This window comes from Pseudophryne corroboree, chromosome 2 (genome assembly GCF_028390025.1).
Source record: "Pseudophryne corroboree isolate aPseCor3 chromosome 2, aPseCor3.hap2, whole genome shotgun sequence".
Lineage (NCBI taxonomy): Eukaryota > Metazoa > Chordata > Amphibia > Anura > Myobatrachidae > Pseudophryne > Pseudophryne corroboree.
In genome coordinates, this window is record NC_086445.1 from 819,380,702 (window position 1) to 819,398,125 (window position 17,424).

Consider the following 17,424-nt stretch of genomic DNA (forward strand, 5'->3'; position numbering starts at 1 on the left):
TTTGACTGAATATGAGCAGATAATATTGCACTTCAGAATTCATCCTGCTGCTTTTGACAGCAGTCACATTATCAATAAATACAAGGGTACCAGTTCCATTGGCAGCCATACATGCCCACGCCATGACACTACCATCACCATGCTTCACTGATAAGGTGGTATGTTTTGGATCATGAATAGTTCCTTTCCTTCTCCATACTCTTCTCATTCCATCACTCTGCTACAAGTTGATCTTTGTCTCATCTGTCCATAGGATGTTGTTCCAGAACTGTAAAAGGCTTTATTAGATGTTGTTTGGCAAACTCTAATATGGACTTCCTGTTTTTGTGGCCCAGGGAAACAATTCTTCTGTTATTCACCACAGTTGTTTTCCGTGGTCTTCCGGGTCTTTTGGTGTTGCTGAGCTCTACAGAGCATTCTTTCTTTTTAAGAATGTTCCAAACAGTTGATTTGGCCACACCTAATGTTTTTGCTATCTCTCTGATGGTTTTTTTTTTTTCCAGCTTAATGATGGCTTGCTTCACTGATAGTGGCAGCTCTTTGGATATCATATTGAGAGTCGACAGCAACAGATTCCAAATGCGATTGTCACACTTGGAATCTACTCCAGACCTTTTACCTGCTTAATTGATGATGAAATAACAAGGGAATAGCCCACTCCTGTACATGAAATAGCTTTTGAATCTATTGTCCCATTACTTTTGATCCCTTAAAAAGTGGGAGGCACATATAGAAACTAGAGATGAGCGGGTTCGGTTTCTCTGAATCCGAACCCGCCAGAACTTCATGTTTTTTTTCACGGGTCCGAGCGACTCGGATCTTCCCGCCTTGCTCGGTTAACCCGAGCGCGCCCGAACGTCATCATGACGCTGTCGGATTCTCGCGAGGCTCGGATTCTATCGCGAGACTCGGATTCTATATAAGGAGCCGCGCGTCGCCGCCATTTTCACACATGCATTGAGATTGATAGGGAGAGGACGTGGCTGGCGTCCTCTCCATTTAGATTATAAGAGACTGAGAGAGATTTACTGGAGCTGACTAGGAGGAGTACTGTTACTGTAGAAGTGTAGAGACTGAGTGGAGAGAGTTTACTAGTGAGGACAGTGCAGTTTACTTTATAATCCGTTCTCTGCCTGAAAAAAGCGATACACAGCACACAGTGACTCAGTCACATACCATATCTGTGTGCACTGCTCAGGCTCAGGCCAGTGTGCTGCATCATCTATTATCTATATATAATATTATATATATCTGTCTGACTGCTCAGCTCACACAGCTTATAATTGTGGGGGAGACTGGGGAGCACTACTGCAGTGCCAGTTATAGGTTATAGCAGGAGCCAGGAGTACATAATATATTATATAGTGAGTGACCACCAGACACACAGTGCAGTTTATTTAATATATCCGTTCTCTGCCTGAAAAAAGCGATACACACAGTGACTCAGTCAGTCACATACCATATCTGTGTGCACTGCTCAGGCTCAGGCCAGTGTGCTGCATCATCTATTATCTATATATAATATTATATATATCTGTCTGACTGCTCAGCTCACACAGCTTATAATTGTGGGGGAGACTGGGGAGCACTACTGCAGTGCCAGTTATAGGTTATAGCAGGAGCCAGGAGTACATAATATATTATATAGTGAGTGACCACCAGACACACAGTGCAGTTTATTTAATATATCCGTTCTCTGCCTGAAAAAAGCGATACACACAGTGACTCAGTCAGTCACATACCATATCTGTGTGCACTGCTCAGGCTCAGGCCAGTGTGCTGCATCATCTATTATCTATATATAATATTATATATATCTGTCTGACTGCTCAGCTCTGACAGCTTATAATTGTGGGGGAGACTGGGGAGCACTACTGCAGTGCCAGTTATAGGTTATAGCAGGAGCCAGGAGTACATAATATATTATATAGTGAGTGACCACCAGACACACAGTGCAGTTTATTTAATATATCCGTTCTCTGCCTGAAAAAAGCGATACACACAGTGACTCAGTCAGTCACATACCATATCTGTGTGCACTGCTCAGGCTCAGGCCAGTGTGCTGCATCATCTATTATCTATATATAATATTACATATATCTGTCTGACTGCTCAGCTCACACAGCTTATAATTGTGGGGGAGACTGGGGAGCACTACTGCAGTGCCAGTTATAGGTTATAGCAGGAGCCAGGAGTACATAATATATTATATAGTGAGTGACCACCAGACACACAGTGCAGTTTATTTAATATATCCGTTCTCTGCCTGAAAAAAGCGATACACACAGTGACTCAGTCAGTCACATACCATATCTGTGTGCACTGCTCAGGCTCAGGCCAGTGTGCTGCATCATCTATTATCTATATATAATATTATATATATCTGTCTGACTGCTCAGCTCACACAGCTTATAATTGTGGGGGAGACTGGGGAGCACTACTGCAGTGCCAGTTATAGGTTATAGCAGGAGCCAGGAGTACATAATATATTATATAGTGAGTGACCACCAGACACACAGTGCAGTTTATTTAATATATCCGTTCTCTGCCTGAAAAAAGCGATACACACAGTGACTCAGTCAGTCACATACCATATCTGTGTGCACTGCTCAGGCTCAGGCCAGTGTGCTGCATCATCTATTATCTATATATAATATTATATATATCTGTCTGACTGCTCAGCTCACACAGCTTATAATTGTGGGGGAGACTGGGGAGCACTACTGCAGTGCCAGTTATAGGTTATAGCAGGAGCCAGGAGTACATATTATATTAAAATTAAACAGTGCACACTTTTGCTGCAGGAGTGCCACTGCCAGTGTGACTGACCAGTGACCTGACCACACTGACCACCAGTATAGTTAGTAGTATACTTATATTGTGATTGCCTGAAAAAGTTAAACACTCATCGTGTGACTTCACTTGTGTGTTTTTTTTTTTTTTATTCTATAAAAATAAAACTCTTTCTGCTGACAGACAGTGTCCAGCAGGTCCGTCATTATATAATATATAATATATACCTGTCCGGCTGCAGTAGTGATATATATATATATTTTATATCATTTATCATCCAGTCGCAGCAGACACAGTACGGTAGTTCACGGCTGTGGCTACCTCTGTGTCTCTGCACTCGGCAGGCAGTCCGTCCATAATTGTAATACCACCTAACCGTGGATTTTTTTCATTCTTCTTTATTCATACATAGTTACATAGACATCTTCTCTTTATCAACCAGTCTATATTAGCTGCAGACACAGTACAGTACGGTAGTTCACGGCTGTGGCTACCTCTGTGTCTGCACTCGGCAGGCAGTCCGTCCATAATTGTATACCACCTAACCGTGGTTTTTTTTCATTCTTCTTTATACATACATAGTTACATAGACATCTTCTCTTTATCAACCAGTCTATATTAGCTGCAGACACAGTACAGTACGGTAGTTCACGGCTGTGGCTACCTCTGTGTCTGCACTCGGCAGGCAGTCCGTCCATAATTGTATACCACCTAACCGTGGATTTTTTTCAGTCTTCTTTATACATACATAGTTACATAGACATCTTCTCTTTATCAACCAGTCTATATTAGCTGCAGACACAGTATAGTACGGTAGTTCACGGCTGTGGCTACCTCTGTGTCTGCACTCGGCAGGCAGTCCGTCCATAATTATATACCACCTAACCGTGGTTTTTTTTCATTCTTCTTTATACATACATAGTTACATAGACATCTTCTCTTTATCAACCAGTCTATATTAGCTGCAGACACAGTACAGTACGGTAGTTCACGGCTGTGGCTACCTCTGTGTCTGCACTCGGCAGGCAGTCCGGCCATAATTGTATACCACCTAACCGTGGATTTTTTTCAGTCTTCTTTATACATACATAGTTACATAGACATCTTCTCTTTATCAACCAGTCTATATTAGCTGCAGACACAGTACAGTACGGTAGTTCACGGCTGTGGCTACCTCTGTGTCTGCAGTCGGCAGGCAGTCCATAATTGTATACTAGTATCCATCTCCATTGTTTACCTGAGGTGCCTTTTAGTTGTGCCTATTAAAATATGGAGAACAAAAATGTTGAGGTTCCAAAATTAGGGAAAGATCAAGATCCACTTCCACCTCGTGCTGAAGCTGCTGCCACTAGTCATGGCCGAGACGATGAAATGCCAGCAACGTCGTCTGCCAAGGCCGATGCCCAATGTCATAGTACAGAGCATGTCAAATCCAAAACACCAAATATCAGAAAAAAAAGGACTCCAAAACCTAAAATAAAATTGTCGGAGGAGAAGCGTAAACTTGCCAATATGCCATTTACCACACGGAGTGGCAAGGAACGGCTGAGGCCCTGGCCTATGTTCATGGCTAGTGGTTCAGCTTCACATGAGGATGGAAGCACTCAGCCTCTCGCTAGAAAAATGAAAAGACTCAAGCTGGCAAAAGCAGCACAGCAAAGAACTGTGCATTCTTCGAAATCCCAAATCCACAAGGAGAGTCCAATTGTGTCGGTTGCGATGCCTGACCTTCCCAACACTGGACGTGAAGAGCATGCGCCTTCCACCATTTGCACGCCCCTTGCAAGTGCTGGAAGGAGCACCCGCAGTCCAGTTCCTGATAGTCAGATTGAAGATGTCAGTGTTGAAGTACACCAGGATGAGGAGGATATGGGTGTTGCTGGCGCTGGGGAGGAAATTGACCAGGAGGATTCTGATGGTGAGGTGGTTTGTTTAAGTCAGGCACCCGGGGAGACACCTGTTGTCCGTGGGAGGAATATGGCCGTTGACATGCCAGGTGAAAATACCAAAAAAATCAGCTCTTCGGTGTGGAGGTATTTCACCAGAAATGCGGACAACAGGTGTCAAGCCGTGTGTTCCCTTTGTCAAGCTGTAATAAGTAGGGGTAAGGACGTTAACCACCTCGGAACATCCTCCCTTATACGTCACCTGCAGCGCATTCATAATAAGTCAGTGACAAGTTCAAAAACTTTGGGTGACAGCGGAAGCAGTCCACTGACCAGTAAATCCCTTCCTCTTGTAACCAAGCTCACGCAAACCACCCCACCAACTCCCTCAGTGTCAATTTCCTCCTTCCCCAGGAATGCCAATAGTCCTGCAGGCCATGTCACTGGCAATTCTGACGAGTCCTCTCCTGCCTGGGATTCCTCCGATGCATCCTTGCGTGTAACGCCTACTGCTGCTGGCGCTGCTGTTGTTGCCGCTGGGAGTCGATGGTCATCCCAGAGGGGAAGTCGTAAGCCCACTTGTACTACTTCCAGTAAGCAATTGACTGTTCAACAGTCCTTTGCGAGGAAGATGAAATATCACAGCAGTCATCCTACTGCAAAGCGGATAACTGAGGCCTTGACAACTATGTTGGTGTTAGACGTGCGTCCGGTATCCGCCGTTAGTTCACAGGGAACTAGACAATTTATTGAGGCAGTGTGCCCCCGTTACCAAATACCATCTAGGTTCCACTTCTCTAGGCAGGCGATACCGAGAATGTACACGGACGTCAGAAAAAGACTCACCAGTGTCCTAAAAAATGCAGTTGTACCCAATGTCCACTTAACCACGGACATGTGGACAAGTGGAGCAGGGCAGGGTCAGGACTATATGACTGTGACAGCCCACTGGGTAGATGTATGGACTCCCGCCGCAAGAACAGCAGCGGCGGCACCAGTAGCAGCATCTCGCAAACGCCAACTCTTTCCTAGGCAGGCTACGCTTTGTATCACCGCTTTCCAGAATACGCACACAGCTGAAAACCTCTTACGGCAACTGAGGAAGATCATCGCGGAATGGCTTACCCCAATTGGACTCTCCTGTGGATTTGTGGCATCGGACAACGCCAGCAATATTGTGTGTGCATTAAATATGGGCAAATTCCAGCACGTCCCATGTTTTGCACATACCTTGAATTTGGTGGTGCAGAATTTTTTTAAAAACGACAGGGGCGTGCAAGAGATGCTGTCGGTGGCCAGAAAAATTGCGGGACACTTTCGGCGTACAGGCACCACGTACAGAAGACTGGAGCACCACCAAAAACTACTGAACCTGCCCTGCCATCATCTGAAGCAAGAAGTGGTAACGAGGTGGAATTCAACCCTCTATATGCTTCAGAGGTTGGAGGAGCAGCAAAAGGCCATTCAAGCCTATACAATTGAGCACGATATAGGAGGTGGAATGCACCTGTCTCAAGTGCAGTGGAGAATGATTTCAACGTTGTGCAAGGTTCTGATGCCCTTTGAACTTGCCACACGTGAAGTCAGTTCAGACACTGCCAGCCTGAGTCAGGTCATTCCCCTCATCAGGCTTTTGCAGAAGAAGCTGGAGGCATTGAAGAAGGAGCTAAAAGGGAGCGATTCCGCTAGGCATGTGGGACTTGTGGATGCAGCCCTTAATTCGCTTAACAAGGATTCACGGGTGGTCAATCTGTTGAAATCAGAGCACTACATTTTGGCCACCGTGCTCGATCCTAGATTTAAAGCCTACCTTGGATCTCTCTTTCCGGCAGACACAAGTCTGCTGGGGTGCAAAGACCTGCTGGTGACAAAATTGTCAAGTCAAGCGGAACGCGACCTGTCAACATCTCCTCCTTCACATTCTCCCGCAACTGGGGGTGCGAGGAAAAGGCTCAGAATTCCGAGCCCACCCGCTGGCGGTGATGCAGGGCAGTCTGGAGCGACTGCTGATGCTGACATCTGGTCCGGACTGAAGGACCTGACAACGATTACGGACATGTCGTCTACTGTCACTGCATATGATTCTCTCAACATTGAAAGAATGGTGGAGGATTATATGAGTGACCGCATCCAAGTAGGCACGTCACACAGTCCGTACTTATACTGGCAGGAAAAAGAGGCAATTTGGAGGCCCTTGCACAAACTGGCTTTATTCTACCTAAGTTGCCCTCCCACAAGTGTGTACTCCGAAATAGTGTTTAGTGCCGCCGCTCACCTTGTCAGCAATCGGCGTACGAGGTTACATCCAGAAAATGTGGAGAAGATGATGTTCATTAAAATGAATTATAATCAATTCCTCCGCGGAGACATTGACCAGCAGCAATTGCCTCCACAAAGTACACAGGGAGCTGAGATGGTGGATTCCAGTGGGGACGAATTGATAATCTGTGAGGAGGGGGATGTACACGGTGATATATCGGAGGGTGAAGATGAGGTGGACATCTTGCCTCTGTAGAGCCAGTTTGTGCAAGGAGAGATTAATTGCTTCTTTTTTGGGGGGGGTCCAAACCAACCCGTCATATCAGTCACAGTCGTGTGGCAGACCCTGTCACTGAAATGATGGGTTGGTTAAAGTGTGCATGTCCTGTTTTGTTTATACAACATAAGGGTGGGTGGGAGGGCCCAAGGACAATTCCATCTTGCACCTCTTTTTTCTTTTCTTTTTCTTTGCATCATGTGCTGATTGGGGAGGGTTTTTTGGAAGGGACATCCTGCGTGACACTGCAGTGCCACTCCTAGATGGGCCCGGTGTTTGTGTCGGCCACTAGGGTCGCTAATCTTACTCACACAGTCAGCTACCTCATTGCGCCTCTTTTTTTCTTTGCGTCATGTGCTGTTTGGGGAGGGTTTTTTGGAAGGGACATCCTGCGTGACACTGCAGTGCCACTCCTAGATGGGCCCGGTGTTTGTGTTGGCCACTAGGGTCGCTAATCTTACTCACACAGCTACCTCATTGCGCCTCTTTTTTTCTTTGCGTCATGTGCTGTTTGGGGAGGGTTTTTTGGAAGGGCCATCCTGCGTGACACTGCAGTGCCACTCCTAGATGGGCCCGGTGTTTGTGTCGGCCACTAGGGTCGCTAATCTTACTCACACAGCTACCTCATTGCGCCTCTTTTTTTCTTTGCGTCATGTGCTGTTTGGGGAGGGTTTTTTGGAAGGGACATCCTGCGTGACACTGCAGTGCCACTCCTAGATGGGCCCGGTGTTTGTGTCGGCCACTAGGGTCGCTTATCTTACTCACACAGCGACCTCGGTGCAAATTTTAGGACTAAAAATAATATTGTGAGGTGTGAGGTATTCAGAATAGACTGAAAATGAGTGTAAATTATGGTTTTTGAGGTTAATAATACTTTGGGATCAAAATGACCCCCAAATTCTATGATTTAAGCTGTTTTTTAGTGTTTTTTGAAAAAAACACCCGAATCCAAAACACACCCGAATCCGACAAAAAAAATTCGGTGAGGTTTTGCCAAAACGCGTTCGAACCCAAAACACGGCCGCGGAACCGAACCCAAAACCAAAACACAAAACCCGAAAAATTTCAGGCGCTCATCTCTAATAGAAACCGTTGTAATTCCTACACCGTTCACCTGATTTGGATGTAAATACCCTCAACTTAAAGTGGAAAGTCTACAGTTGAAGCACATCTCGTTTCATTTCAAATCCATTGTGGAGGTGTATAGAGCCCAAGATATGAGAATTGTGTCGATGTCCCAATATTTATGGACCTGACTGTATGTGTAAGGGGCATTACTGTGTGGTATTGTGTATAAATGCAGAGGGTAGGAGCACCAAAATGAGGACTGCTATGACTGAGGGGTAATGGGGATGGGAAAGGGGCGCAGGGTCAGAGGCTGAACTAGCCACGATGCTAGGGGCACCAGCCAAAAACTTGCCTAGGGCATCATATCCGTTTGGGCCGTCTCTGGACATGGATCATCATTTTCCCTCTGCATATCCCTGGTAATTTCATGAATATCAATTGACTGATCCAGAGACTCTGAAGGCTCTTACAGAAAATTCTATCTTCACTTATTGGTGTGCTGTGAAAGCGGTACCCCACGGTACTTCCATTCAGAAGGGAGCTCACCTTAAAGCTTGTTACTGAAATACAGATGTGTCCACTTATATCTATCATTTCTTCACATTAAACAGCCCTTCTAGTCATGCCATGCCATGGTATGATTTGGTAGTGCCGAGTGTCATTTCGTGTAAATTTTTCTATTAAAGCGCATCTTATTTGCAAAACTTACATATATTCTATGTGCGAACGTGGCAGTATCTGCATCCTAGAAAACTCTCAGTAATGTAGCATTTTGTATACAGGTGCGATCACACACAGAATATAGGCATGTAGCATATCATTTTACTCAGCAGAGTCTGCTTGTATGTCTTAGTTGCATAGCGATGTGAATATGATTCATTTTCTGCAATAAAAAGACACAACAATAACAGAGTTGCCTGTGACCTGTCAGCTCACTCATGCCAGACATCTCCTGCTGCGTGGCATATTGAGGCTGGATGTATGGGGACACATCTGTATATAGACTGATCTAGAGTCAAAACTCCAGTCTTTGGATTCCCAGAATCAAGCCCGCTCAACCAGAGCTCTACATAAACAATTGCAAGAGATGAGGCATCAGCTTCAGAAACTTCATGTTTCACATGCTTCCTGCTCTTACTTGATTACATCATAACTTTCATACCACTGGGAATAAAAGTTTCCCATTTGTTTGCAGGTAAGCTCCATGGTTGGCAGACCCACAATTGGATTTAATTTCTCAATACCCGCTAAGGTTAAAAAAAAAATCTTTATCCCCTTGACATTACTAATCTGTTTTTGGAGTAATATGCAAAATTATATAACTTGCTTGAAGACTCCTCCAGTCTCCAACCCTCCAACAGTACTATTTCCTCATTTTTAGATAGCCTCTTTCTCCCATTCCCTAGACGAGGATAGCCTGGCATTTCTCAAGGCTCCTTGGTCTCTGGAGAAAATGCAGCTGGTAACTTAACATCAGCCACAGGGGAAAGCTCATAGCCCTGGGGCTTTATTAACTTCTTTTCTTTTTCTTTTAGAGCGGTCCTCTCTACATCTTTATACAAAGGCTTCTAGCACTGTCTCCTTCCCAGCGGGAATGTTTGTGACTCTACCAATCCTTGTAAGCAGCTCTCTGAATGTAAGATTTACTGACCCATGCATGGCACTCCTTAGCACAGACATTAAATGTACTCCGATAGCTAATTGTCTAAACCCGTTACTCCCTCTGCTGATATAGGACCAACTGGGCTTTGTTCTTGCACAACAAAAAATAGAAACTGAGACTTAACTAGCGCGTTCTTAATTCCTGCTGATTCTTGTAGTTCCACAGAATTCCATTAATCATAATTGGATGCCATATGGAAAAAGAAAGTATGTGTATAGTGAAATACCGTTTTAATAGTAAAACATATATGACATACGAATGAATATTATAAAATCACAAAGATATCCACAATATTGCACAATCCCTTCAAGCAAAAAATGGGAGGACAGGCTAATTACCAGATGATTCTGAACTGTGGTTTAGACAGTTCTGAAAACGCATGCAAGATGTAATATGGGATTTCCGGATAGTCCCACCATGCAGGTAACAGATCTTACTGAGTACTGGTCATTACGTCCGTCCCCCGGCTTGTCAGGAAACAAGGTTGTCATATATGTTTTACTATTAAAACGGTATTTCACTATACACATACTTTCTTTTTCCATATGGCATCCAATTATGATTAATGGAATTCTGTGGAACTACAAGAATCAGCAGGAATTAAGAACGCGCTAGTTAAGTCTCAGTTTCTATTTTTTGTTGTGCACTTTATGGGTGAGGGGTGAAGGAAAACCTCCTAAGAAACTTTGAGACTATACCAGCAGCTGCATTTGCGCACAAAGTTTTCCTATTCATTTTTGCATTGTGTGGGCTTTGTTCTTGGATGTCAGTCTCTTGACAATACTCACAGGGTTTGAGATCTAGTTGAGTGAGTATCCCGTACTAAGTCACATTTTTTTCTGCTCTCTCGCGACGCTGAAAAAGCATACGATCTACTTCACTGGGGATACATGCTCCAGATATTATTCAGGTTCAGACTCCAGGAAGATATTCTTCACTCTATTATTGTCCTTTATAATGGCCCCTTTAGCTAGAATCTGTAACAATGGTTTTCTTTCCCAATTTCTAATGGCACTAGACAGCGGTGGTCCTTCTACCCATTAATATTCGTGTTAGCCATTGAGCCCCTTGCCAAAATCATCCATTTATCCTCAGTATTTCCCAGGTTTTCAATCTATAATACCTCCCATAAATTGTGTCTTTTCACAAATGATGGTTTATTATTTGTAACTAACATGAATACCTCATTGCTTTCCCTCCATACTATTTTGGACAGTTATAGTGTTGCTTCGTACTACAAACTAAATGGCACCAAATCTGATGTTCTCCCTATCAGTATCCCCCTTTGATACTTTAGTCTTTGAAGAAGTATTGTCCTATCACTTGGAAGGACTCCTCATTAAATTTGGAGATCTCCATTCTTCTAGCATTCAGATTGTTCATGAAGTTAATTATGTCCTCTTACTGACTCAGCTGACATCCTTGGACACAGCTTGGATGAATCATGAGGTCTCTTGGATGGGCCAATTAGCAGCATTTAAGAGGATGCTGTTGCCAAAGTTGATTAACTTATTTCGTACTATCCCTTATGCAATCCCTTATAAATGATTGTGTCAGATGAGATGATTGATGTTTTCTTATGTGTGGAAACGTAACCCATACTGCCTTATACTCATATGATTTGCTCCAAACAACAGGGGGGTCCCACCCTTCCTGATTTGACTAGGTACCAAGAGGCCACCTTGCTTTCCCAATTCCCAATCTAAGGCTTGGGTGGATTTGGAATATGTCCTCCTTCAAGGTTTGACTCTCCCTGACCTCCTCTGGTTATTCCCTGGCAGCTCCACCCACAACTCCAATTATTACCTTCAACTGTTCTCAATAGCCTAAGAGTTTGAGATTTTAAGCATATGACCTATTTTGACTTTACAGTACCTTCCCTACTAGGAATATCCCTATGCAGGCGATAGATAGATAGATAGATAGATAGATAGATAGATAGATAGATAGATAGATAGATAGATACATAATTGCCCCATCTCCACATTTCCTATTGGGTATGCCTAGGTATTGAGTGCCTAGTGGATTTTTTGCCTCCGCCCTCCAGCCAACCATTTACTGATCTTTGTGTTAAAGTTAGTTTAGCCCCCACTGCTTGGTTTTATTATTTTCAACTTAAACATTTGGTGGATAGTGTTATGAGCCACGGCTGTGGCTCATTCCTGTTTTGCATTTTGGTTATGTATTTTATGTTATAATTCTGTTTCTGTTCCCCGTGGGTGTCATGGGGTGTCCGGAGCCCACCCTTAAGGAGAGGGTACTGTTATGAACCACAGGTAGTGGTTCAGTCCTGTTTTCCGTTTATGTATTTTATGTTATAGTTCTCTTGCAGGCCAGGATTTCCCTTTGCTCTGGTTTAGAAGATTCTTGTTTGCTGCCGGTGGTGAGTCTGTGTAATTGCAGCCTGTTTCCATGTGTTTGGCCTCACCTGTCTGTTAATTGCATCTTGTCAGTTTGGAGTCGTGCAACAGGGCAGCTGCACGACATAATTAGGGCTCTCTGTTATATTCTGGCTCAGTGCAATACACAGACGCCGGTGATAGTTCCTGAGTTCTGAGCTAGTTCCTGCCAGTTCCTGAGTTTCTGAGCTTCTGTCTAGATGCTTCTGTCTAGCTGCTTCCAGCCTTTATCCAGTGTCTGTTCCAGTGTCTGATCCAGTGTCTGATCCAGTGTCTGATCCCGTGTCCTGGCGTGAAGTGTTCCTGTCCAGAAGTCCTGTGGCTTTGTCTGTGCCTGGTCGAGTATCTGGCTTCTTGGTGTCCACCGGTCTGTCGTTTGGGATTCTGCCTGTCCTCCGGTTCTGAGAGCCTGTGTCGGCTACATTGGGGGTTCCTGTCCGTTTGCCAGTATTTGTACTGCTTCCGTGAGTAGCGGCTTTGCCGCGTCCGTCGGCCTAGGCCGGTGTATTCTTTAGTTATACTTGTTACTGGTGTTTTGCAGAGGGTTCTGCATATGCTGTCACTGCCGGTACACAACAGTATTGTGTCGGCGTGTGGACAGCATTTCCTTTGTTGTTGTTTATCCTGGTGGCTGTGCCACACATACTTTATTTAAGTTCTGTAGCGCCCCTAACTCTGTATTTGTCTTTAGTTAGAGGTTCCCCTTGTCATCTCCCCGTCTCGGTTCACGCCTTGTCTCACATGAAGACCTGGGGGCATCGGAGTTGGGCAGACCTAATCCGCCCTTCAAACGCGGCTGCCGTGGGCCCAAGAAACCATAGTCACGCAGGCGTGGGCTGACAACGAGGGTGAGACAATGGAGTCAGGTTTCCGTAGGGGTTGCAGCTGAGCTCCGTTTCTATTGCAGCTTTACGTTCCTGTACTTGGGGCTCATCCGCCCAGTTCCAGGAGTACTAAGTACAGTGAACGTAACATTATCACCGGCCTAACAACAAAAAAGAAGAAGAAAAAGAAATAATTATTGACTCTTGCCTTGTGTAAAAAAAAATTTTTTTCCCTGTCTTGTGTCCAGTGGCCACCGTCAAAGGGGGGTGGGGGGCACTGTTACCACAGCTTGTTTCTGTTTCTTGTCTTGGTCTGTTTGTTCCAGTGTCAGGTTTATTAATGTATACCTTGTTTTGGAAAACCTGAATTTTGGGGTCCGTTGACCCCTCCTCAAGGGGGGGGGGTACTGTTATGACTGTGGCTCATTCCTGTTTTGCATTTTGGTTATGTATTTTATGTTATAATTCTGTTTCTGTTCCCCGTGGGTGTCATGGGGTGTCCGGAGCCCACCCTTAAGGAGAGGGTACTGTTATGAACCACAGGTAGTGGTTCATTCCTGGTTTCTGTTTATGTATTTTATGTTATAGTTCTCTTGCAGGCCAGGATTTCCCTTTGCTCTGGTTTAGAAGATTCTTGTTTGCTGCCGGTGGTGAGTCTGTGTAATTGCAGCCTGTTTCCATGTGTTTGGCCTCACCTGTCTGTTAATTGCATCTTGTCAGTTTGGAGTCGTGCAACAGGGCAGCTGCACGACATAATTAATTAGGGCTCTCTGTTATATTCTGGCTCAGTGCCATACACAGACGCCGGTGATAGTTCCTGAGTTCTGAGCTAGTTCCTGCCAGTTCCTGAGTTTCTGAGCTTCTGTCTAGCAGCTTCCGTCTAGCTGCTTCCAGCCTTGATCCAGTGTCTGTTCCAGTGTCTGTTCCAGTGTCTGATCCAGTGTCTGATCCCGTGTCCTGCCGTGAAGCGTTCCTGTCCAGAAGTCCTGTGGCTTTGTCTGTGCCTGGTCGAGTATCTGGCTTCTTGGTGTCCACCGGTCTGTCGTTTGGGATTCTGCCTGTCCTCCGGTTCTGAGAGCCTGTGTCGGCTACATTGGGGGTTCCTGTCCGTTTGCCAGTATTTGTACCGCTTCCGTGAGTAGCGGCTTTGCCGCGTCCGTCGGCCTAGGCTGCTGTATTCTTTAGTTACACTTGTTACTGGTGTTTTGCAGAGGGTTCTGCATATGCTGTCACCGCCGGTAAACAACAGTATTGTGTCGGCGTGTGGACAGCATTTCCTTTGTTGTTGTTTATCCTGGCAGCTATGCCGCACATACTTTATTTAAGTTCTGTAGCGCCCGTAACTCTGTATTTCTGTCTTTAGTTAGAGGTTCCCCTTGTCATCTCCCCGTCTCGGTTCACGCCTTGTCTCACATGAAGACCTGGGGGCATCGGAGTTGGGCAGACCTAATCCGCCCTTCAAACGTGGCTGCCGTAGGCCCAAGAAACCATAGTCACGCAGGCGTGGGCTGACAACGAGGGTGAGACAATGGAGTCAGGTTTCCGTAGGGGTTGCTGCTGAGCTCCGTATCTATTGCAGCTTTACGTTCCTGTACTTGGGGCTCATCCGCCCAGTACCAGGAGTATTAAGTACAGTGAACGTAACAGATAGATTGAGTAAGGGTAGGCTGTATTTTGAACTCCCTCAGATGGTGTTTTAGGAAGACCAGATCCTCCTCCCATGGTGCCATATCTTTTAGTATGGTTTATTGTTGCCCCCAGACTCGATGTACAAGTCTTCTGCTCAGCCAATATACATGTTAAACTTTCATAGGCTGTATTTGACTTCACTAAATTACATAAGATATGGCCTGCAACTTCCAAACTCTGCTGGTGTCCCTATCACTCTGATGGTAATATTTTCCATGTTTTCTTGACTGTCCCATTTTAAGCCTTTTTTGCATGGAAGTGTTTGCCCTTATATGGATGTTTTAGGACTCACATTAACCCCAGACCCTATTTAGCCATTCTACAGTATATTGGTACCAGGGGAGGAAATACCATTGGAGCAGCAGGTACACTGCAATGGGGGTCCTGAGGACTAAGGGGCCCACTGCTGCCCAGACTAGCAATGAGGTAGCCCCCCACAGACCATTTTGAGCTAAGTCAGATGAATGGCCCAGTGCAGAGAGCATGATGGGCCCCACTGTCTCAGGGACCTGCCCATTGCCTTAGGTAGGCAGGGCTGACCTTGTGTGTGCCAGAATGATAGAGGATTCCTACCACCTACCAGTACTGATGATCGCAATCACTTACTGCCTCTTATTAACAGACAGCTGTACACTATTTCTGATTCACTGCTGTCTGTAAGTTTCAGGCACCGTCAGAGTCTGCTGACCGAGTGCAAAATTTAGGAAAGCACAAGGAGTGGGGTCCCCTGTCACAGACAGAGCAGACACCCCTGTGTTTCTGCCCCACCAAGGTACATGCCCCCTGTTACCCACTGCCTCCCCTTGTCACCCTCTGTCTCCCCTTACCCTCCTATGTCACCCTCTGCCTCTCTATGTCAATCTCTGCCTCCTCCTGCCTTATGATGGCACCCTCTGCTTCTCCCTGTCACCCACTGCCATATGGCAAATTGTGAGTTTGGGTTAGGGTGGAGAAAGGGGCCCAAAATATATTCTTGCACCTGGGCCCAACACTCGCAAGTTCTGCCACTGATTGATACCCTACTGCTGTTCCCAAATCTGCCTGTAATTTCCTTAGTCATATTTTAATATCAGCCAGGGCCATTATCAATCAGCATTGAAAATTTCTCTCCCCTCCTCCATTTGCAAATATTATTTCCAAAACCCTATGTAATTTCAATATAAAGACTACAGAGGTTCCCTACTCTACATCCCTCTTCTCTTCTATTATGAAGTAGCTTCCATGGCACATATATGTCACAGGGGGTAAGGGTGCCACCGCAACATGTTCTTTCTCACAGAACCCCTTCCCTCCTTTCAATGAACCCCCGATGGGAGACTCAGATGCCTGATCTATATGTTTTGTAATATCTGCTTTATTGTTTGTCTGATGCCTGTGGATGACCTGTCTCCCCTGTCCCCTTTTTATTTTTACTTCCACTCCTGCTATCTCCTTTTATTTTCTGTACCCCCATAACTTTTGCATATGTTCAATAAAAAAAAACCTGATGTTCATAAAAATGAACTACTGGACAAATGCTATGAGGAAGACCTTTGCAGCTAATTACTACAACAAACTACAGAAATGTCTGTAATGGTAGATTCCAGTAGGGATGAGCTAATATTGTTTGATTATATTAGAACTGATAAGCATGATAATGAGGAAGACAATGTGACAATGTAACTGTGACAAACTTAGCCACATTATGCCCATTGGTAGCTTAGTTTGTGGGAGCCCAAACAAACCAAATACTTCAGCCACAAAAGTGGCAGTTCTTGGTGCTGAAGTGCTTGGTTTCTTATACTGTGTATGTAATTTGTAATATTCAACAATAGGGTGGATGGGAGGTGCCAAGGAGAATTCCATCGTGTACCATTTTTTCATTATTGGTTGAACTTTACTGAGGCATTGTTGACAAACTTCTGTTTCTATCAAGGCCATCCTTTCCAGCTAAAACTTATTATTATCCTTTCTTGTTTGTGCTTGACAGGATGCATATCATTATTAATAATAATAATAATAATAATAATAATAATAATAATCATATAATACTGTATTTTTGGGCATTGTTGATGATCTTCTGCCTCTGACAAGGATATCCTTTCCCAACTCATCCTTCTTATCAGCCTTTCTATTGTGTGCTTGACTGGCAACATATAATAAATTATAATACTAATTGTTTAATACTGTATTTTGGGGCATTGTTGATGATCTTCTGTGAGGCCTGTGATTTGCTGCATAGATCAGTTTCTAATTGCATTAGAAAACTCAAACTTTGATTCTAAAAACAATTTGTTCCATTTTCATTGTTTAGTTTCTTTGATTCAATCAATCAATCAATCAATCAATCAATTAATTAATTGATGTCACTTAGTTTAGCCAGCGAGTTTGCTGCAGCCTTTGGCCAATATTGGTAAAAGCAATATTGTGATCTGTGAGGATATCAAAATCTGAAAATGACTGGAAATTAATGCTAATAATACTGTAAGAACAAAAACAGGTCCCAATTTACACTAATTTAGCTGTTTTATCAATTTTAAATAAATCCAAAATTACAACCAAAACAGAACCAAAACACTTGAGGGTA

The 17,424-nt window shown here is 44.4% G+C and overlaps 1 protein-coding gene across 1 annotated transcript in view; it reads right to left on the reverse strand.

Annotated features, from left to right (window-relative positions):
* The window catches only part of LOC135018453 (granulocyte-macrophage colony-stimulating factor receptor subunit alpha-like), a 60,580-nt gene that overhangs the window by 24,684 nt on the left and 18,472 nt on the right, over positions 1-17,424 (reverse strand). The window contains exon 4 of the mRNA XM_063953020.1: positions 9,110-9,166. Within this exon, the coding sequence (XP_063809090.1) occupies positions 9,110-9,166 (57 nt within the window). The remainder of the gene's footprint in view (positions 1-9,109; positions 9,167-17,424) is intronic.